At 37.7% G+C, this 24,453-nt stretch overlaps 1 protein-coding gene across 20 annotated transcripts in view; it reads right to left on the bottom strand.

Annotated features, from left to right (window-relative positions):
• Positions 1 to 14,906, bottom strand: part of LOC127445836 (islet cell autoantigen 1-like protein) — a 38,023-nt gene extending 23,117 nt beyond the window's left edge. For 15 of the 20 annotated variants that reach the window (XR_007898054.1, XM_051706241.1, XM_051706243.1 and 12 more), the window contains exons 1-10: positions 14,839 to 14,906; positions 13,890 to 13,931; positions 13,769 to 13,806; positions 13,491 to 13,662; positions 5,712 to 5,784; positions 5,402 to 5,525; positions 3,796 to 3,994; positions 3,585 to 3,710; positions 3,022 to 3,120; positions 2,855 to 2,940 (exon numbers count right to left, since the gene is read on the bottom strand). Coding sequence is in view for 19 of the 20 variants with exons in the window: in XM_051706241.1 (XP_051562201.1) it covers positions 2,855 to 2,940; positions 3,022 to 3,120; positions 3,585 to 3,710; positions 3,796 to 3,994; positions 5,402 to 5,525; positions 5,712 to 5,784; positions 13,491 to 13,662; positions 13,769 to 13,782 (893 nt within the window). In the remaining variant the exon portion in view is untranslated. The other 5 variants (XM_051706247.1, XM_051706248.1, XM_051706249.1 and 2 more) reach the window with 5 other exon arrangements.
• Between the last annotated feature and the right edge of the window lie 9,547 nt (positions 14,907 to 24,453).

The raw sequence follows: 24,453 nt of genomic DNA, 5'->3' as shown, positions 1-24,453 counted from the left end.
CACTGATGTTTTTGGGGGGGGGGGGGGGGGTTGAGCTCTAAAGGCACGGGGAATCTTGTGAAAATTGATGGCACGATGAATGCAGCATGTTATCAAAAAATACTGGCAGACAATTTGCATTCTTCTGCATGAAAGCTGTGCATGGAACGCTCTTGGACTTTCCAGCACGACAATGACCCTAAGCACAAGGCCAAGTTGGCCCTCCAGTGGTTACAGCAGAAAAAGGTGAAGGTTCTGGAGTGGCCATCACAGTCTCCTGACCTTAATATCATCGAGCCACTCTGGGGAGATCTCAAACGTGTGGTTCATGCAAGACAACCAAAAACTTTGCATGACCTGGAGGCATTTTGCCAAGATGAATGGGCAGCTATACCACCTGCAAAAATTTGGGGCCTCATAGACAACTATTACAAAAGACTGCACGCTGTCATTGATGCTAAAGGGGGCAATACACAGTATTAAGAACTAAAGGTATGCAGACTTTTGAACAGGGGTCATTTAATTATTTTCTTTGTTGCCATGTTTTGTTTTATGATTGTGCCATTCTGTTATAACCTACAGTTGAATATGAATCTCATAAGAAATAAAAGAAATTCACTCATGTTTTCTTTAAAAATGGTACATATATTACCAATTCTCCAAGGGAATTCAAACTTTTGAGCACACCTGTATATATTTGCAACGTGAATGATAATTTTTGACTTCATAACTGTCCAGTCTGTAGAAGTAGCAGGCGTATATAATAAAGTTTAGGACAAAGTACTTTTCAAGTTTAAATAAGATGGTAAGGAATGGAATGGTAATGGAAATTAAATTGAGTAAAAGTACAAGTATTCTGTTTAAATTGCACTTGAGTAAAGTACAAATCCAAAAAAATAATACTTAAGTATTTTTACTCAATTACTTTACACCCCTGCATTTGAATAATTGACCTTTTCTAAGCTCCACCCCCTTGGCTACCGTTACTTGCTCTGACAAGCTTGCAACACTTCCCATAGGAATGAATGGGAGAGTGCCGTGTACGGCGCATTTTTCCGATAAATATTCTCATAAATGGAATTGACAATATTCTTATGTGGGTTAAAATGAAGAGTGACATAGTAAGACATATTTATCTGATGTTTTTTGTAAAAGAAACTGTAATTTAAACTGTTAAATTACACAGTAATTTGATTGAAAACTGTGGAGACTTTGAATAAGAATCGAGGCAAATGATTATTACAGACACTTAAAAAAAGAGTAAAGTGTCATTTGATGCGATTACACACCTGATAACATTAGTGTAAGTGAACGATTTAATATATTTCATGCCACCTTGACTTTCGTCACATACAATTCACAAGCTCACAACACTAAAACAAATACAATGGCCAGGGGCGCCTGCAGGATTTAATCTGAGGGTACACACAGAAATCTGCCTAATAAACCTTATATCTAGGGGGGTCCGGGGACATGCTCCCCCGGGAGATTTTTTTTGTGTGCAAAAAAACAACACCAAAGAGTTCAATTCTGGTGACTTTGAGATAAGCATTTATTTATTTTCTCAAGTACGAGTAGCATTCATGTAACTATTGGCTAAAGCATATCTTCCAGTAACTGTTCAGACAGATGCGTTTTCACGCTAAAAAAGCAAAACGCACCAAACGAATACAGCAGAACGCAGGTGTCTCGAGATGCGTTTTTATCAGTTGAAGAAGTTTTTTAACTTGACACAGCATCTAAAAATGCAGCGCTCCTTTGAGAGATGCTAAAAACACAGTGAAACGTGACGCAGTTGTCAAAATTCATCCATCTAGCGAATGTTTACATGGAAAACAATTGAAAAACAGCACGATCAGACACAGAAACACGCTCAGTTTGAACAGCCCCTTGTTCACATGACACAGCACTAGCTGAAGTTTCTCAAAGTTACCTCTCAAAAAGACAGACTTTTGTTTCAGTTGACTGTAGGTACATTTCCCCTGTATCCAGCACTGTATTCGTAAATATCCCGATGCTGTTTTACTGTGTGAAAAACCACTCCAAATGATTCAGTGAGAGAGCGGACCGAACGAACTTTACTGAATCACGAATCAATTTTGCAAGCCTGTTTGGCCAATTCACTGAAAAGAACCGACTCAAAAGAGTTATTCATTCGCAAATTGGGCATTGTTGGTTCTTTTAAACAGCCAACAGAAATACGGGACCCATATCATGATTGATTAAATATTCTGAGAGTAAATATTTCTCAGGTCAGTCGGCGCGCTCATGGTATGCACAGTGTGTACGGCCGTACAGCTGCAGGCGCCCCTGACAGTGGCTCCAAAAAGCATTGGATGCCTATGCCATAATTACAAATGTATGACTGTCACTGCATTAGATAACAGTATATCAAACCAAGTGACATTTTGTTTAAATAAATATTGCACAAGCAACCTTTTCAAGCAAAACATAAAAAAATAAGTTAGGTTTCAGTTAGTTTCAAATGCTAATAATTTGTAAGTTCAAAAGGAAGAAAAAAGAATTTGGCCACTTTCTGATTGTCAAATATTAGTGGAATATATTATTAGGTATTATGACATTTTATGACCTCATACATCCACTAAAATCACCTTGGGTACCATTTGGTTAAAAGTAATTGCACAAATAACTAGGAAGTTAGCTATGAGAAAAGATCAACAATCATTTGTTTGCAGATGCCACTAGGTTTGACATTGTGTTAACTAATGCAAAGAAATTAATATTCTATTCTAATATTAATATTCAAAAATCCATTTGGGGCCACTGTATATTTTTTTCCTGCTCCTGAATAGCAGTGCAAGAAACATTGGTATGATGTGAGGTTACAAACTGGCATGTCTAACAGTGTCCTCACTTGTCTGGATGTGTCTTCTTGTCCTTGTCTTTGCTGTCCTCTGCTGGCAGTTCGGAAGCAATCTGGTCCAGTGGATCTCTCAGTTCCTGTGATGAGCCATACAGTTACATGACATCTAATATCACAGCGGTTTATTTTTTGACAATTGTGCACATACAAACACATACTTTAAGGGTAGTGAACTGGTATGGTACATATCCTTTGAAGGCATCATGGATGCCAGACATCATGTGTGAGGTCTTCTCCCAGTACTGTAGGAGCGTTGTCTACAGAAATAACATGCATACCAAAAAAGGTAGAAGTCAACAAGAAAAAACATTTGCAACCCATTTCCATAATGTGACATATTTCTAAGGGAACCAAGATATTCAACCAAAAAATGTAGGATGGGGAATTGGTTTTATTCATCAAGACAACTGGATAATGAAAAGTTATCTCTACATTTCCGTTGTTTGGAAGGGAGGGGTTGAAAAATATGATTGATTGGCGATGTCAGCCGTAAAGAAAGTCATTTTAGAGGCAGAGCAAGTTATTACATTAAGATGAAAGATTATGAAGACAAACTGTTTTTATCTGGAATAACATGCACTCTGATACAATAACATACACTGTGAATCAAGTACAATAAGACCAGAAATGCGTAGTAATAAAGTGATTTTGATTTCATGTTGACAGTGAAACAGGTGAATTAGGAATAGAAAAGGGGAAAAGAAAATGTAAACAATAGTACCTGGTATGTGCATAAGGAATGTGACAGCATGTTGCAGCGGCTGGCTCTCAGCATGTCCACTTTTTGACAAACGTCATTCTTCAGCTTATCAAACTGCACTTTTGTCCCTCTTACCTGGGCCTGAACCTGTTCATATACACAAAAAACAGAGAGCTTTACACACATATACGTATTTAGAAGTCCCTCCCTCACTCGCCTTGTGTCGTCTGACCTTGCGAAATTTTTCCAGCTGTTTGTAAGTGTCTGGGTCCAGTTCCTGTGAGACGTCCTTCATCCAGAGCAGAGCTCCGCGGTACTCGGTCCGGGCCTTTTCCATTCGGCTCACTGTCAGCAGAGTGTCAACAATGGCTCTCCTCCGGAACGTCTCCACTTCCTGTTCCATTCGATGGAGAGGGGGACACAGAGCCAGCCTGGATATGACATAAAGAGAGAACAGAGGACAGGAAAACAAAAGACTGATGTCGTTTGCTTAACCCTTTAAGCTCTGAATGTTTTTTTAAAGATTTTCTGTTTCATGGACATACCCAAAATTAAAGGCTTATAACTTGACAAAAAAAAAAAAAAAAAAAAAAAAAAAAAAACACGAGGGTCAAGTGTTTAGGATCACTGTAAAGAAAACTTTTCAATTGTTTTAATGATATAGAATATGATACATTCTGAGACTCTCAGCCTAAGAATCTGCTGACAAATCTCTGGGTGTAAATAAGGTGGCTCTGAAAAATTGCTTTTGTTTTGTTCCCAGTCATGTCAACTGTATCTGAGAAAAATGTTGTGTTAAGACAAAGCAATCATAAAGTTATAGCATTACAAAAATAATTCATCATAGTGTGCAAAAACTTCTCCAAACAAATAAAACATAATAATTGTACATAAGAACTAATTACACATAAAAAAACACAACAATGACTCCTAATGTTTGCATGGCATGGAGATATGATTTTAGTCATGAGATTTCACAGAATGAGTGCCATTTGCCTCAACGAGTCTGCAACGAGTTTGTTATTTTTTCGTGTTTGTATTTACTTGGCGCCCTCTCCTGGTGGTCATATTTAACATTGTGCTTCCTGTGGATTAGCTAATGATCTATGCATCCAATTACCTTGTTTGTGGGCTTGTTTGAAAGAAAAATTTTATTTTCATTTTACTCTCTGTTTATTTTTGGTGAAGTTATAAGCGAAAACGTGGCGTATAAACAACACCAACATATTTGTCAAAGACATATACTTAGCTATTACTCGCTATATTTTTGTCTGTAAAAATAGGCTGGTTGTATTCTACTCTTTGAGAGCTTTTCAACAACATATGACACATGGCTATTTGATCAGTTTGATGTTTAAATGCTCGCGGGCCCGCTGGGTGAGTGAAACACTCCATCAATGGTATTAATGTTAATAAGAAGCCCATAAGAAGTTACATCAAAGAAACATCTTGATCCATGGTATTTTGTTTGAAAAATTTTATTTTGTTTCACTCAGAAATCTCTCAGATTATGGAAGTAAAATTGGTTTCGATTTTTTATAGCATAATGTATCATGCATTAATGCATTAGGTATCATGAACTAACAATATACAATATTTTTTTTACAGCATTTACAGCATCTTAATCTATGAAAATGCAACTGTTAATTTTCAGTTCATGTTATAATGCATTAGTTAATGTTACCATATACAACTTTTAATTTTAATATGTATTAGTTTGTTGAAATTAATATAAACCAAGTTCATGTTAACTAATGCAGTTAACTCATGTTTGGATTAATCACAGTTATTTTAATCTATTGGCTGTAATTCTTGCATATTTGTAAGTGTATGCCTACCTTTGCTTGGCAGAGCAGCAGAGGGCCTTACTAGTGGCATCCATCATACTGCCTGCCTTTGTTCTATCATGTTCTGCTTGGAAGCGCAGAAACAGCCCAAGCTCATTCTCATCCTGAGAGAGGTCTAAAAAGAAATGATCACAAAGTGCAAAAACAGTGCCATAGTTTTAGAAACAATATGTGGATTGACTTGACAGCAACAATACCCAGAAAAACTGAGAAAATGTATGCCACTGCTTTCAGAATATACTAAACAAGACTCTTTGTGTTTGTGCATACAAAGAGTGTGGAGATCATGTTCCTTACTCACGTGTGATTCTTCGCTGGTATTTCTCAATCACTTTCAGAAGTTCTGTGCAAGTGCTCTGGACTGAACGGAAAAACTGGAGAGAACAGACAGACATATATATGAGATCTCTTTACTTTTTCACACATTCTTAAATGCACTTAAAAGCCCTTCAAACACACTTTGTTAGATTTTATTACATTTCACAAACACATTCACACCTTCAGCTCACCATGCATGAGATTTCATATCTCAAGTCAAAATAAAGCATTTTTGCAGTAGTGCCTTTCCAAATTATTCTCTATATAAGCAAACAGAGGCCTCTCCTTCACTGTGATTTCAGCACACTTGACCTCAAACCAACCTGACTTGATATCTTGATCAGGTATACACCGATCAGCCACAACATTAAAACCACCTGCCTAATATTGTGTAGGTCCCCCTCGTGCCGCCAAAACAGCGCCAATCCGCATCTCAGAATAGCATTCTGAGATGCTGTTCTTCTCACTACAATTGTACAGAGCAGTTATCTGAGTTACCGTAGACTTTGTCAGTTCGAACCAGTCTGGCCATTCTCTGTTGACCTCTCTCATCAACAAGGCATTTCCATCCACAGAACTGCTGCTCACTAGATGTTTTTTGTACCATTCGTTTTAAATTCTAGAGACTGTTGTGTGTGAAAATCCCAGGAGATCAGCAGTTACAGAAATACTCAAACCAGCTCATCTGGCACCAACGGAGATCACATTTTTCTCCATTCTGATGGTTGATGTGAACATTAACTGAAGCTCCTGACCTGTATCTGTGTGATTTTATGCACTGCTGCCACACAATTGGCTGATTAGATAATCGCATGGATGATTGTTGGTGCCAGACGAGCTGGTTTGAGTATTTTTGTAACTACTGATCTCCTAGGATTTTCACACACAACAGTCTCTAGAATTTACTCAGAATGGTGCCAAAAACAAAAAACATCCAGTGAGCGGCAGTTGTGTGGACAGAAATGCCTTGTTGATGAGAGAGGTCAACGGAGAATGACCAGACTGGTTCAAACTGAAAAAGTCTACGGTAACTCAGATAACCGCACTGTACAATTGTGGTGAGAAGAATAGCATCTCAGAATGCTATTCTGAGTTGCGGGTTGGCCCTATTTTGGCGGCACGAGGGGGACCTACACAATATTAGGCAGGTGGTTTTAATGTTGTGGCTGATCGGTGTATTAGAGTCAGAAAAACGCACTTTTGATGCATTTTTAAAAGTATTATTTATAAAATGTTATATGCATTAGCGACTATTTATTCTGATGGTGCTACTGTATATAAGTTCAGTTGTCAGATGTCACTCGCCGGTGTGCCCAAATTATTTTCCACATTTGCATGCATTGATTTTCACATTTTTTTCTGCATGCATTAATTTGCAAATGCTATTGAAACGCTCGTACTGTAGAGCCCTGTCAGTACAAACTATTTATCCTTAATGAACTTACACTTAATGTAGTCCTGATATTTTTTTCTTTGACATTGTGTAGTGTTGTTCCTAATTTTTGAGGAAGAGGGCATGCCATGCTACCTGTCCATGTTGGCATCTGTCTCAAATGGCAAGCTTTAACCAAGTGACAGGTGAATTAGTCCCAAAATATTGCAGAGTTTGACTGGACACACAACATCAACAACAATAGATATGGGAAGGGTTTTCTCTAGGTTAGACACGACTATAGAATGTTTATATCCTAACTAAAGTATGTATGATTATTTAGTTAGTTGCTTTTTATTATTTGCACTTAGCTTTGTTTGATCCTTGCTGTCTGCGACTCTATCAGAACAGATCTACAACCCATTTCTGTCTCGCAACCTAGTTGGAGCCTTTCATGCTCTTCAGCATTTATACACTCAGACAATTGAACGTTCGGTCACCCACACACACAAACATCTCCAAAGAACCCAGACAACACATCAAAACACATAATATAGCCTTGACAGTCTCGCTGTCATGGCAATAAATGATGTTAAGTCAGTAACAAGGTAAGAGAGAGTGTGTGTACATACCTGTGCTCTATCTAGTAGCTCTAACACAAATTACTCATAGTGGTTGTGCTGCCCTTGCAAGTGAGTGTTCTCTCAGAGAGAACTTTAAGAGCTTTTCAAGATCTAAACATAGGAACACAACTCATTTCCAGCATTTAATAGTGGGGCTGAAAATAATTCTGGACTGTAGAAAATATCAGTATCAGTGCTTGGTAAAGCAAAACTCACATTATGGAAACTTAAGAACAGTAGTAGCTGTTTTTAAAATCATTTTTCTATGTAAACGTGCACTAGACGGACATCTTGACCAGTGCGCCACGTCTCTATTTTTCAACGTCTCGTGCAGGAGCACCGCTTTTTTTAGATGCAGTGTCAATTTAAAAAGAACTTTCACTTTTAGAAACGCATCTCGAGGCACTCGTGTTGTGTTCTAATCGTTGTGCTGCGTCTAGCGCAAGAGCTCTTGTCAGCTCAAGAATGCATTCGGTCTGAACAGCCCCTTACAGTACACTTTTAAAGAAACGGTACTCCTAGATTAACCTTGCTTAAGGGTACAAGTTCATTGCTATAGAATGTAGTCAGGGTATATATTATACAGGTGCATCTCAATAAATTAGAATGTCGTGGAAAAGTTCATTTATTTCAGTAATTCAACTCAAATTGTGAAACTCGTGTATTAAATAAATTCAATGCACACAGACTGAAGTAGTTTAAGTCTTTGGTTCTTTTAATTGGGATGATTTTGGCTCACATTTAACAAAAACCCACCAATTCGCCGTCTCAAAAAATTAGAATATGGTGACATGCCAATCAGCTAATCAACACAAAACACCTGCAAAGGTTTCCTGAGCCTTCAAAATGTTCTCTCAGTTTGGTTCACTAGGCTACACAATCATGGGGAAGACTGCTGATCTGACAGTTGTCCAGAAGACAATCATTGACACCCTTCACAAGGAGGGTAAGACACAAACATTCATTGCCAAAGAAGCTGGCTGTTCACAGAGTGCTGTATCCAAGCATGTTAACAGAACGTTGAGTGGAAGGAAAAAGTGTGGAAGAAAAAGATGCACAACCAACCGAGAGAACTGCAGCCTTATGATTGTCAAGCAAAATCGAACAAGAATTTGGGTGAACTTCACAAGGAATGGACTGAGGCTGGGGTCAAGGCATCAAGAGCCACCACACACAGACATGTCAAGGAATTTGGCTACAGTTGTCGTATTCCTCTTGTTAAGCCACTCCTGAACCACAGACAACGTCAGAGGCATCTGACCTGGGCTAAGGAGAAGAAGAACTGGACTGTTGCCCAGTGGTCCAAAGTCCTCTTTTCAGATGAGAGCAAGTTTTGTATTTCATTTGGAAACCAAGGTCCTAGAGTCTGGAGGAAGGGTGGAGAAGCTCATAGCCCAAGTTGCTTGAAGTCCAGTATTAAGTTTCCACAGTCTGTGATGATTCGGGGTGCAATGTCATCTGCTGGTGTTGGTCCATTGTGTTTTTTGAAAACCAAAGTCACTGCACCTGTTTACCAAGAAATTTTGGAGCACTTCATGCTTCCTTCTGCTGACCAGCTTTTTAAAGATGCTGATTTCATTTTCCAGCAGGATTTGGCACCTGCCCACACTGCCAAAAGCACCAAAAGTTGGTTAAATGACCATGGTGTTGGTGTGCTTGACTGGCCAGCAAACTCACCAGACCTGAACCCCATAGAGAATCTATGGGGTATTGTCAAGAGGAAAACGAGAAACAAGAGACCAAAAAATGCAGATGAGCTGAAGGCCACTGTCAAAGAAACCTGGGCTTCCATACCACCTCAGCAGTGCCACAAACTGATCACCTCCATGCCACGCCGAATTGAGGCAGTAATTAAAGCAAAAGGAGCCCCTACCAAGTATTGAGTACATATACAGTAAATGAACATACTTTCCAGAAGGTCAACAATTCACTAAAAATGTTTTTTTTTATTGGTCTTATGATGTATTCTAATTTTTTGAGATAGTGAATTGGTGGGTTTTTGTAAATTTGTGAGCCAAAATCATCACAATTAAAAGAACCAAAGGCTTAAACTACTTCAGTCTGTGTGCATTGAATTTATTTAATACACGAGTTTCACAATTTAAGTTGAATTACTGAAATAAATGAACTTTTCCACGACATTCTAATTTATTGAGATGCACCTGTATATGACGTGAATGAAAATGAGGCTGTGTGAGACAGAAGTACTGTCTATTCAATAGGTTGTTCTGTCTTAAGGCCTTAAAGAGGAAGGCCTTTAATTAGTTTCAGATTAAATATGCCTTCTACACTGACTAAGGTCAGAGACTATTTAGCAGAGATGGGTCACTTCTATTAAAATGAATGGGTGAAACTGGAATGCCCAATCGTCAACGGCTGTCCCACCTTACAGGTAAAAGGGCCAATCATCTTTTAGATAGAGACATCGCCTGTCAATCAACTCGAGAACAGGCATGCGCGTTAGCTATAAAAGCCAGGACAATTGTTTTTAAGCGTAATCTGAGGTAAAGAAGCACAATTTATGATACCAGTGTTGTCATATATTACTGGTAATTTGAAATATGTTCTTTGATCATAATCTTGATCAACCGTTTTGGAGATGTCAGACTTTCCCCATTCAAGTAGATAGGAGCTGCACTTGTATGCTACTTGTTTAGATAGAAAAACAACTGCCCAGCCTGCACAAGAGCATTTCAAAGATGGCCGCCGAGTGGACTGACTTGCTAAAAAGACTTTGCTAAAGTCTATTTGTGCTCATGATGGTGTGACCCCTGCTGTGAGGCTGCGTTCAGGTTACTCTTTGACTTTCACTACAGGCCCGACACATACATACAGGCCAACAACACCACCATCAAGAGGCCAATTTTGTACCCCTAGAGTCGCAACTTCGAAACCAGGGTGTGCTGAGTGACTCCAGTCAGGCTTCCTAAGCAACCAATTGGCCCGGTTGTTAGGGTGGGTAGAGTCACGTTGGGTTAACCTCCTCATGGTCGATATAATGTGGTTCTCGCTCTCAGTGGGGCGCGTGGTGAGTTGTGCGTGTATGCCGCGGAGAATAGCGTGAAGCATCCACACGCGCTAATCCTATTTTGTGGATGAAGTTACAAATGTAAAATCCCACCTTTTCCCTCTATAAGCATAAATCATTGTATGTTTATGTTTTGAAGTTATATTTAAAATGTGTTTATGTCCTCACCACTAGTGTCACCGAACGGAAATGCAAAATAATCACTTTAACAGATTCCAGTGTTATACATTTAGGTTAAATCAACCTACGAATGGCTTATTATAGTTAACTCTGCATATTAAGATGGGATCAGAGGAAGAATTTTAACATAAAAAAACTACACAAAGAAGCTTTTTTTAGTAAACAGGCTAAAAGCTAATTCATACATTCATGAAAGCAGTTCAGTTGCATGAGGCCACAAATAGAAAATGGATACACCTGTTTATTAAGAAAGCAGTCGGGGGGGCTTGCAGTGGCCTGTCTGCAGCCGTCTCACAAACAGACACTCAGGCAGGAAGCCATCTAATGACCTGTAAACCAGGATATGCTTAAGTGTAACAGCCCAAAATGGGGCAAGATTAGTCAAGCGCATATGTAAACAAACACACACACTTCCTTAAACTTGTGCAGTCTATGGATTTTTATGAGGTCTTGACTGAAAGTAATTCAGAAATCTACTTCTCACATTATTCTCTCACACATACAGTCACCCAAATATAACACTCCACTCCTGAGTTCCCCTGTCATCATGTTAAATATAAAATATAGTGCACACTCATTATTTACTCGCTCCCATGTTGTTTCAACCCTGTATTATTTTCTCTCTCCCATGAAATACTCAGAGATCTTCTGTTTTCTACACAAGGAAAGTGGACAGTGCTTTATGCTGCACAGCTCCAAAAAAAGACAAAAAGCATATTTAAATAAAAGCAAAAAGAATCATAAAAGTAGTCCATATGACTTGTTAACAACTGTATATTTCAAGTCTTCTGAAGCCATGAAATAGCTTTGTGTGAGGTGAAACAGACCTAAATTTAAACTGTTATTCACTGATAATCTTCCCCTCATCCCATAGCTCTCAAATCTTATTTTTAGCTGCATTTTCCCAAATCAGTCATGTGGCACATGAGAACCAATGTCATTTTGTGTCAATGACATCAAACCTGGTGAAATTAATCGAAAGGTACCATTTTTTTTTTTTGTTCAACAGATGTGCAAATGAGATTTGAGAGATGAAGTGAAGATTATCAGTAGCCGCGTTTCCAGTATCGGGGCAAATGAGGGCGTGGTAGTGCATGCCAGGGCCAGTTGCGTTCCCACTATCACTTCTGGGGCTTCATCGTGCCTCCTCAGGGCCAACGGCCTATGGTTGGCACCGCAGCAGCGTATTAAGTGCGGATTTTTGGGCAACGATGTGGAGTTATTGGCCCAAAGGTGGGAACGCAGATCGATTTTGGTCTTGCGGCTCGAGGTCCGAGGCTATGGCACAGCCATTGACCAGGAAAAAAAAAAAAATGGCACTCCATGTAAAAAGGTTGCCGACCCCTCATATATACAGTAAGCAGCTGTGTCCCTCCAACTCCACATCTCCACCTTTACATTTCATAATGCCTATACCAATTATTATTTCAAAATTGTCTTTCTATTTCTTGCTTTAGTCAGATAATCCGGGGAGGGGTCTCAGAGCTCAAGCCCAGTCCTGTGCTCGAGCCCCTCCGTTATAGACAGCACGCCAAAACTAAATGTGCTCAAAGACTATATGAACCAGTCTTATTAAAATGCCATGCAAACGCTTTAGTCTGAATTCAATCGTACCAGTCCAATTTTTGCGAAGTCGGACTAACACACCTAAATAATGCGATTGTTTCTTGGCTTCGTCAAGTGTGTATACATATTATTCGGAACACAATTGGCCTCAGGCATTGTGCACATTATTCAAAATATAGAGATGATGTGCAACTGTATGTGGGCACTTGAGAGTATCTGAGTAGATTTGATTCCTTTTCTAGACTAATTAAACAAAAAACAAACAAAACAAAAAAACAAAAATCACATGACATGGTCTTGGAAAATGTCTCTATGTGAACGATCATACAGATGTTGGTAAATTTGCATGAGCTCGCTAATAACTCAGCACGCAGGTGTATTCATCTTGAATACTGACTGAAAAATGTAAAAAATGTAGTAAGTGGAGCTTCAGGTCACACCTACAGATGACGTGGACCAATGGCAGTAAGAAGGTGTTTAGCAACCTGTTAGAATTTTCCTAAAAGTTCACCCAGGCAAGCTGTTACGAACCACCGAAACGAACGCAAAAACACCTTTTTTTTGGCCAGATTTTGTTCTAAATTACATCATACCAGTTCGTTCTTCGATTTCACATGAAGTATATCTGGGCCTTGATTACTTAAGATGTAGACAGGGAGAAAAGAAAGCAGGTGTTTGAGTGAGAGAGCGAGTAAGGACAGAGACAGGGACCCAGATATGCTCGCAGCAATTTTGACTGTATGTCTGTACACAGTGGTGCCATCAAGCACAGTCGATCAAAGTACAACATAATCTAGAGCTCAATTCATCTCCTCTCTCTTCCCTGTCATCCTGTCAGTGCACCATTATCCTCCCTCACTCTGTCTTTGGCTCACACACATCTAAAAGGAGGGCTAATAAAAAAAGTTATTGCTTTCAAGTATTAAAATACAGCATGAGTCATCCACAGCCAATGAAAGTTAATTTGCTTGAGATTTGGAAAGGTGCTTATACCTCTAGTTTAGCATCCAGGTCTGCGTCAGATGCAACCACATGCTCATCTTCCTTTTTCCCAGTGGCCTTGATCAGAACCTGCTTGGTCTTCCAGAACTTCTTCTGCATTCGGGCCATGACCGAGCTGTCCTCCCCCAAAACTGCTCTCCCACTGAACATATCACTGGAGAACCTGAGAGAACACAGAGCATGCAGTGATCTTTAGAGATCTATATTTTGAAAGATTTAATCTAAAGAGAGGAGGGGTAACATTCATGGGACATAGGCAAGATACAAACCCATAGCTGTCCATCTTTTTGGTGTGCCTTGCTTAGATCTGCAAATGGGAGATAATAATGTATCATTCTGCCTCCAGTCACAAATGTACCTTATGAAAAATACAGAAACATCAATACTTACACTGTGAAATTCAGCGGTTGCATTCAGCAGACACTGAAATAACTGGGCAAAATGTTAAAAATTATTTAAAGATTACAAATATTACTGGACATATCCAGTACATGTTTAATGAATCACAGCTTTGAGGAAATACAGTGTTAAATATACATATACAAATATTTTATATTCTAAAACGGGAAAAATCCCTTTGCATTAACTGCCATGTCTTTTTGTACTTTTTAAGGTAACAGCTGTTAGCCTTACAATGGCTCTCATGACTCTTATTGCCATGAGAGACTTTGTCATTTCCTACAGTCACCAGTGACACATCGGTCCAAATTAAGCAAATGTAAACGTTTCTTGCAAGTAAACTATTAAGTTGGTAAAAGATGGTAATTATAATAAAAACCATACACCTGTCGTGACCTTCATTCAAATGATGACTAGTGTTTCACGCGATCTCATGTGGACCACTAAACACAACATAACTCCGAAAACGATATTTTTAGCACAAAATGAAGATGCTGTTATACAGAACCCAGTGTTCATTTATAGCTGACGCTGCTCTGATCGCACCTTCCTCCCCATGCAACTCAACACAGTCTCTAGTTAAAATGTTGCAAGAAATCTGCTCGCTTTTTCTATTTGCATTTGTCATGCCTTTTTGTTGATAGTTTGTTACAGTAAATGCATTGCATTATGTATTCATACCGAACAGAGGACTCCTTACAAAGACATGTGAATCCAAAAGGTAGAGTAACCGGATCCCAAACAACCAAGATAAGGAGTCACCGAGCTCGCGCTGTTCATCTATTAAAAACACAAACTTACGCCGCGAATGTTTACATGACGATTTCAGTCTGCAGCTCCCTAGGACAATATACGGCGGGTGTTGATATTTTTCCTGATTAGACTGATTAAATGAGTCTATATTTAAGTAAAGTGTTTTAAGGGCATCGCATTTCCTTACCCTCGGACGTTACCGTGGCCCGTGAGCAGCGCTGGGAACGTTCACGCACGTCCTTCCCGTGAGCTGAGAGAGCGCGAGAGCGCATGCGCTAACACAGCCCAACCAGGCCTGATTTATTTATTTGCTTATTTATTTAATTAATTAGCTGCCAGGGTACTAAAACAAAAAAACACAGGCATACCAGTGAAGGAAAGTAAAAACTTATACCCCTATTATATTTTGTATTATCACATACTCATTCTCTTTTGTTTCACAAATGCTATACAACCAAACAGTATATCCTTAAACAAAAAAATCCATAACCAATTGTTTTTTTTCCCCTCCCCTTTTCTCCCCAATTTGGAATGCCAAATTCCCAATGCGCTCTAAGTCCTCATGGTAGCATAGTGACCTGCCTCAATCCGGGTGGCTGAGGACAAATAATCAGTTGCCTTGTCAATTCGCGCATTTTATCATATGGCTTGTTGAGCGCGTTACCGCGGAGACCTAGCGAGTGTGGAGGCCCACACTATTCTCCTGCAGCATCCACACACAACTAACCACACGCCTCACCAAGAGCAAGAACCACACATTATAACGACCACGAGGAGGTTACCCCATGTGACTCTACCCTCCCTAGCAACAGGGCCAATTTGGTTGCTTAGGAGACCTGGCTGGAGTAACATATGCTGATATATGCGGTATACTGTGTCTTACATTACAGAGAAAAATGCTCTAAGTTAAATATCTTAATGGGTTTGATGAAAATATTTGTATCTTTTCATTATGAAGTTTAAGTTGATCTTTTTGTATTGCTTAGTTGCTCTCGACATTAAAAGCATTGCAATATAAAATGTAATGCGATATAAAATGCAATGTACATGACATGTAATAAAATATAATGAATCTATTTTGATATAGAGATGTTCCTCATTTGTAAGTCACTTTGGATAAAGTGTCTGCTAATTGAATAAATGTAGCTTACAAAATAGTAGGGGAGACCGGGGCTGGTTGGCTACAGGGGTTGGTTGGCACAGAGTTAATTCCTGGTCATTTTAATATTATTTTCACATAAGTGTAACATCTAAATGTTTACTTTCTTGACCCATACTTATTGATTCTGTCCGGGCATCTAAATGTTAAAATCTATTATTGTGAAGACAACTTTTAATTGTATCTATGTCAAAACAAAAACAAAACTCATCTGCTAAAATTGTTATTGAAATAATACAAAGAAAGGTTTTTTAAATATATTAATTTTAATTAATAGTGATCATCTATATTTTGATATAAGATTTGTAAGCATGTCATAAGCTATGCTAGCTGGCTAACATAATCTATCAAAAGAATGTGTGTGGAGTTGGTTGGCACATTTGTTTTTGGGTGGATCATCACACTGGGTATAAAAAAAGAATAAATATAATTAATAACCTTCATACACACTATTTACCAAGTTAATACATCTAAATACACACATATATTATAACATAAATTAATGTATAATAATAAAAATATTATTATTAATAATAATATTATTATTAGGCCTATTACACATTTATACACAGTTTAAGCCAAGCCAATGAAACAACTAGTTCCTATCATTTATGTGATTAAAATGTTTTACATTTATATAAAACAAGATTATTTAAGTAAAGATTTACATATTTATACAAGTTTATATAATTGAAAATTGTTCATATTAATTCTAAACTGTACATTTGTATATATTACTCATAACCATATTATTAAAATCATATGAATGAAATATCATTACTCATATTAATTATAGAAAACAAATATGTTGTAACGGTGGCAGACCCAAAATAAAACAACTATATATATATATATATATATATATATATATATATATATATATATATATATACACTACCGGTCAAAAGTTTTGAAACACTTGACTGAAATGTTTCTCATAATCTTAAAAATCTTTTGATCTGAAGGCATATGCTTAAATGTTTGAAATTAGTTTTGTAGACAAAAATATAATTGTGCCACCACATTAATTTATTTCATATAAATCTAAAATTTAATTTAAAAAATTGATGACTTGGACCAAAAATCAGCCAATAAGTGCCCAACATAGATGGGAACTCCTTCAATACTGTTTAAAAAGCATCCCAGGATGATACCTCAAGAAGTTGGTTGAGAAAATGTCAAGAGTACATGTCTGAAAATTCTAGGCAAAGGGTGACTACTTTGAAGATGCTAAAATATAACACAGTTTTGATTATTTTGGATTTTGTTTAGTCACAACATAATTCCCATAGTTCCATTTATGATATTCCATAGTTTTAATGACTTTACTATTATTCTAAAATGTGAAAAAAATTATAATAAAGAATGAGTAAGTGTTTAAAAACTTTTGACCGGTAGTGTATATTTAAGCAATATCACAAAAGCAAGAGTGCGATATGGCCCTACATCAGCACTGCTGTGTTTCTGCCGCAGGCCGAGTGCCATAGGTAATCACAGCAGTGCTGATGTAGGGCCATATAGCAATGCAATGCTATATGTGCAGAGTGTGATATTGCTTATATACAACAGTTCAATGAACAAGTAAATTTTTTAAAAATTAGGAAAAACTGAGTACGGTCGCAAATTACGCATTTGTGCATGGAACTAATTTCTTACAGGATGGATCAGAATCTGCCGTTGCTGGTTCAAACCAAAAAAACCCCAAGCCTCTCAAAAACATCACTTCAGAACTACTAGTATCACGCTTAGGCTGTTTCTAACATGTTATTGGAGAAACAAGGGTGTGTGTGTGTGTGTGTGTGAGAGAGAGAGAGAGAGTGAGAGAGAGAGAGAGAGAGAGAGAGAGAGAGAGAGAGAGAGAGAGAGAGAGATGGAGCGTGTGCTATCACCTGTTGATGATGCTGTAGTCTGTTAGTCAGCTTTCTGAAGATAATGTAATTTTGGTGAAATGCATCCTATTTTCTCAGTGGAAAAATAGCCGTCCAAGCAGGGGTATTTCTCCCTATTTCGCAGTAGCCGGTGCGCAAGAGTCTTTCACTATAGAAACCGCAATGTCCTCCACCATTTTGTCCTCTTCAATGTGGAATGTCCGGTAAGAGGTAATCGCCTTGAGTTTGTGTAATTAATCAGTCTGTTGTGTCTCTCAGCTGTAATGAACCTTAATGCTGAAGTTGTTAGTTTAAAGCCATTTAAAGCTATTTCCTAGCTTTAGTAGTGTAGTAGTAATCATGGAAGAGCTGTTGAATATAAACACTGAGTGACGCTGACTCACTTCACGTCACCAACTGGCTCATATTACACACAAAAATGGTCTGTTGCCTCCACCAGCTGGCTAAAATATGTAATGTCAGAGACAGAAAAAGCGACAGAAAGCTCTTAGTTTAGAACAGCACGAACACAAGCGGTGTGATATACACAGTGAAGTGTCTGAGTGCTGATGGTATGAGACTATCAGTACTCATGGAACATCTCTCGTCCAATCAGATTTGAGAACTGGAACTAACTGTTGTATATCTATATAATTCGGGCGCCAGACAAGATTTGGCCTGTAAAAAAAATGAATTAATTTACCCTAAATAGCTATAAATAAATAAATAAATAAATAAATAAAATAAAAATGTTGTTAAATAAAATAATTTTCAGTTTGTGTTTGCTGCAATAATGTCACACAGAAAAAAAAGTGTTTAGTTCTAGAAATTATACTGTTAAAAAAAAAACAGTAGTTTTGTGTTGTCTTTTAAATATCAACAATAAAGAACATAATAAAACAAAACAAATGTGAATGCTGCCTTTGTTCAGGTCATACACATGGGTTCAAATCAGCACATTCAAGAGAATGCAAGAGACAGTTTTTCCTGAAGTTGTCACAAAAAAAAAAAAAAAAAAAAAAAAAAATGGTTAATTGAGGTCCTTAAACTGTCATTAAAGTCTCAAATGTCATCAAAAACAAAAAGGTTCAAAGTGATTTGTTCGCTCAGGAGGGAAAATATGTGTGCGTGGATGAGTGTATGTGGCTGAAAGTGTGTGTGAGAGCCACGGGCCGTTAATGGCCGGGAGAAGGGTTCTGAGAGCTTCAGCTTGTGATTAGAGGGTGGCAGACTCAAGGCAAATACCGGGAACAGGCGATACTCAGCTTTTTAAAGCTTTTTCCACTTGAAACGCGTTGCAGCCGGCGGGCCGAAAGTGCGGCACTCAGTATATCTTCCTATTCGGTCACGGCAATGTAAAAGGTCCGGTACGATTTTTATCGCCACAATGTGCTGTTCTGTTGTCCTGTGTTGCTTCTCTCTTAAAACTATAGTGCTTTAACACTGCCACAAATGTACAACATAACTCTGACAATTAATTAACAAAAGTCAACAAATAGTTGGTGACATTGAATGTGTGTGTGTGTGTGTGTGTGTGTGTGTGTATGTTTGTGTGTGTTTTTTTACCTATCAGCTTAAGCTTTCATTTGCACTTGGGGTATCTGGTTTTTCCACCAGAGATACTAAACTGAAAAGTGTGCCAAACAACCCCGGTCTCACCCAACAATACAATACAGCACAATCCACAACTCATATGCAAAATAAATTATGTTTATTGTACTTTATTATCTTGTGTTGTAGAAGTGTGGCAGACAGGATGGAAAAACAAATAGCCATTTGTTTCCACTAGATGACGCTAGTGACACAGAAAAGAATGATGCAGTAACTTAATTGATATTTTTTTCTTAATAAATGTAACTCTTAAAACAGAAAACCTAAACTGTACAACAAAATATGCAGTATGTGTGTGACAACAGCCAAAGCATGTTTCAACATCAATGACAAATGAAAGAGAATAAAAGTATATATGTAATTAATTTAATTATTCAAAGAAATACGACAGGTATTCGGTAGACTGTGGTTGAGGCATCAGCATAGCACATACTGTGTGCTCAAAAACATTAAGACGTATTGCATAACAAATTATTCCAAAATAGCTCGAATTGTACAGATGAGATGTAAGATACAAACTGTTATTTAAAAAAAAAAAAAAAAAAACATCAGGAAGCTGTGGTTTTGCTTGGTACACTCTTGTCGCACGCAATCAGAAAGGGGGAAAAAATCTGATCCAAAGTCACATACATGCTCTAGCACTTTCAGCACAATCTGTACTTATGCAGCTGCCTTGAATTTCACACTAAGAGACATATTCACATATACTCACACATTCTCATACATATGCCAACAACACCTTACCACACCCTTTCCTCAACCTCAAGCCTTGAACCACAAGACCCTCGTCTTCAGCGATGTGGCACTACCTTGGGAAACATATTGGTTGAAACAACAAAAGTCAGGTAGACATAGACTGATTCTGAGGAGATTAAACTTATATCAGCAGTAAACGTTCAGTTATCACTGAATGCAGACAGAGGAATAAGCTCGTGCACACCTGGACAGCAGACAAAAGTCTGTTTTCTAGTCTGGCAGACCCTGTAGACAAGGCACAGGAACCCCGCCAAAACTGTGCTAGTATGCACACTAAGGAGTGTATGTGTGTTTAGCTTGCATGTATGTGTGTGTGTGTGTGTGTGTGTGTGTACTCTATAATGGTCCATTCTTTTCCATAGACTCTCATTAACTTCCAGAGTACAGTGAGGACAATAGTTGACTTGGTCGTCCCTCAGTGTTAACCGCAGCTCATGGTATTATCATGGTGATATAATTACACTTGTTACATACAGGGGTTTAAGACAGATCATTGTATATTTCATAGTAATCGCTTGTTATTGGTTTGTCTGCTGAGACTGAATGAATTAATCTGCTGAATCTTATTAGTACAAGTTAATTAGATGATGGTAACGACAGTGTGCCAGATATGCACAAACTCCCCAATGTCAACACTCATAACATTGATTCGAACACAGACACACACAAAAATACATGCACACTTTTCAGTTTTAATTACAAAGTAGATGATCCTTTTGGGGTGTAGCAAACTGTTCTGTACCGTTTCATTTCCATCCACATTTATGAAAACCACTGCAATTTATGTTAGTTCTTTCAATATCACTCACATTAGGAGTGTCTCTTGATCAGTAAGCCTGGCACTTGTCTGGAAAGATAGGAGGAGACTCTTTATGAGACCTGCCAAACCAAATCTAAGGCAAAAATGTGTCAAACGTCTGTTAAGGAAATTACCCCACCTGCGCATGTAAAATGTGACATTATGTGTTTGTGTGTGGCCGTTAATCTCAGTGTGTAGCTATGTTTGTTTAAAAGTGTGACCCCATCACAACCCCCCCCCCCCTTCCCCTCCCGCCCCGAACCCACACATATACACACAGAGCAGTGAATGACCTTCCACAAAGGATGCAAATGGACACACAGGAGGATTCCATATCAGTCCTCAGATCATTCCTTCTAATCCTTTTAAAGACCTGCAACACAATTCAGCCACATTTAGTTTCAGAGTCAGATTTTTAGCTAGCAGTCATAGAAGACAAAGACCAGAGAATCACTCCACAATTCAGCATAAAGTAAAACCTACAAATCAAATTAAATAAAAGCTCCATAGCAGCACCTTTAAACAGTGCTTGGGGCAAAATGCACCAAAAGTGATAGCAATTAAACAGATGTGAAAATGTGTTGAAATGTGAGTTTCTCTGTTGTTATGTTGGCATGACAAAGTCAAAATACTGTTATTCTACAAACTTGGTTTAGGGGTTTTATTAAACTACTTCTAAAGTTTTCAAACACATCCACCAGACTTGGCAAAGACCTTCAGACTGTTCTGACTTAGTGTGCTTTCTTTTCTTACTGATCGGACTTATGTTTTTTCCACATCAAAATTTGCAAAAATCCCATAGACTTAAATTGACCCTTCCCAAAGCTCTGCCCACCTTGGTTACCGTTGCTTGCTCCGACAGGCTTTGCAGAACTACCTATAGGAATGAATTGGTGATTGCCATGAACGGTGTGTTTTTTTGCTAAATATTTTTCTAAATGGAATTGATAATATTCTTAAGTGGGCTGGAATAAAGAATGGCATATTAAAGCATATTTATCTGATATTTTGTAAAATAAATTGTTAAATTACACAGTAATTTGATTGAAAACTGTGGAGTCTGTGAATCAGAATTGAGGCGAACGATATCACAATAGCTTGAAATGAGAAAAGCATCATTAGATGGCAATTAAATGCCTGGTAACATTAATGTAAGTGAACATAACTGCTCATAACATCTCAAAACACATTCACTATGATGCTGTAAACTCTTTATTTACTATCACCTTTACTAAAACCTGAATCAATACATAAATAAATTAACGTTAAGTTATTAGCTTCAATTTACCTCAAATGTAGCAATGGAGGTGCCCTTGCTGATGTTATACATGTTCATTTGGGAACAGTGTTGGGTGTAATGCATTACTAAGTAATTCATTACTGTAATTTAATTACTTTTTCCTTGAAAAAAGTAAAGTAAGGGATTACTCTTCATTTTTCAGTAATTTAATTACTGCTACTTAAGATGTAATTGCATTAAATACTGTATAGACTATAGAACAATTCTGTTTAAAACAATAGTGAATTTAAAATTGAAATTGAACTTCTGATGTTAAAATTTATATTTTTTAATTTAACGCTGCCCCCTTAAATTCTTTGGCCAGAACAAAAATAATTTATGTGATTTTATAAGATTTATTTGAAAGAATTAAATAATAGTTTCATGTCTATCCTTGTATTGTTCATCTGGTCAAGGTTGATATGGGTTTTAAAAAGTAATTAGTAATAAGTAATGCAATTACCTTTCAGACACAGTAATTAGTACAGTATAAGATGTAATTAGTAGTTAGAAATCAATTACTTTTTTAAGAGTAACTTACCCAACACTGTTTGGGAATGAGGGCTGACACAGTTTAATCCACAGCATGCTCTTCTCGAGATTTCTTTAAAGATTTTTTTTTAAAAGAAAGAAAAAACACTTCATGTATCCTCTCTACGTACCTCGTGTCAAGTGACCCAGCAACAATGTTTTAAAAAAAAAAAATTGACAGTTTCTTTAAAATTTCGCTTAAAGGGATGGTTCACCCAAAAATGAACATTCTCATCATTTACTCACCCTCATGCCATCCCAGACATGTATATATATTTCTTCTACAGAACACAAACAAATATTTTTAGAAGAATATCTCAGCTCCATTGGTCCTTCAATGCAAGTGAATGGTGACCTGACCTTTGAAGCTCCAAAAATCACATAAAAGCCATAAAGTAATCCATACGACTCATGGATCAATCTATGTCTTCAGAAGCGAAATGATAGGTGTGAGTGAGACACAGATCAATATTTAAGTCCTTTTTTACTATAAATTCTTCTCCCTGCTGAGTAGGTGGCGATATGCTTGAAGAATGCAAATCACCAAAAACAAAAGAAGATGAAAGTTAAAGTTAAAATGGAGATTGATATGGAGTCTTATGGATTACTTTTATGCTGCCTTCATGTGATTTTTGGAGCTTCAAAGGTCTGGTCACCATTCACTGGCTTTGTAAGGACCAACAGAGCAGAGACATTCTTCTAAAAACTGTGTTTGTGTTCAGCAGTAGGAAGAAAGTCATACACATCTGGGATGGCATTTTTGGGTGAACTACCCCTTTAAAACTACTCAAACACACATTACTCCCGTAGACACTTGTTGGAAAAAAGCAAAAGCTTATCAGAGAAAAGGTGGATGGCAACAGTTAGGATTGGTTAGCAATGGTTTTAAGGTGGGGTTTAGCGAAGTGTCAATTGGCGTAATATTTGAACGGGCCAATGGAATGCTCGTTAATTCAAAATGTAACTGTCAAAATATTCAAATGTAAACAACCCACAAATGGTCTTTAATCTGCTTTACGTTGCTCTATCTATCTATCTACCTATCTATCTAACTGTCTGTCTGTCTATCTGTCTGTCTATCTGTCTATTGGTCTTACTGTAATGTCTGTATACAGTGGCGATTCTGGCTTACTTGATGTCCTAGGCGAGATCCGACGTGGCGCCCTCCTTAATATCAACAACAACAACAACATGAGAAACAGATCAATATTTAAGTCCTTTTTATTCTCTAAATCTCCACTTTCACATCTGAAGGTCACATTTGATGCCTGTTTAGTTTCACTTTCACGTCTGAAAGTCTAAGTGGAGATTTAAAGTAAAAAGGGACCTAAATATTGATCTGCTTCTCACCCACATCTATCATGTCACTTCTGAAGACAGATTTAACCACTGGAATCATATGAATTACTTTTATGCTGCCTTTATGTGCTTTTTGGAGCTTCAGGTAGCCTGTCATGCCGCCCCAGAGAGTGTTGCCGCCCTAGCCGACTGCCTATATCGCCTATGCCAGGATCTGCTGCTATCTGTATAACCATAAAACTTTAACATAACATGTAACATAATATTATATTTTAGGCCTATCTAGTGTTGAATTTAGACACAATGTTGGCCGTTTTAATTAATTGATTTAATTGCAATATTTGATTTAAATGGACAACACATTCTGTTAAATGTTTGCCTTTATGAAATAATGTGCCTTCATAAAATGCCCCTGAAAATCAATACCAGGGGGTAAATATAACCCCTCACACTGCTCCAAAGATTAACTGCTGTTGTCATCCTAATGTGAAAATACGATA

This window comes from Myxocyprinus asiaticus, chromosome 9, assembly GCF_019703515.2.
Source record: "Myxocyprinus asiaticus isolate MX2 ecotype Aquarium Trade chromosome 9, UBuf_Myxa_2, whole genome shotgun sequence".
In the NCBI taxonomy this organism is placed as follows: domain Eukaryota; kingdom Metazoa; phylum Chordata; class Actinopteri; order Cypriniformes; family Catostomidae; genus Myxocyprinus; species Myxocyprinus asiaticus.
Note: the sequence above shows the minus strand (reverse complement) of the source record. Positions and strands in the feature narration are given on the sequence as shown.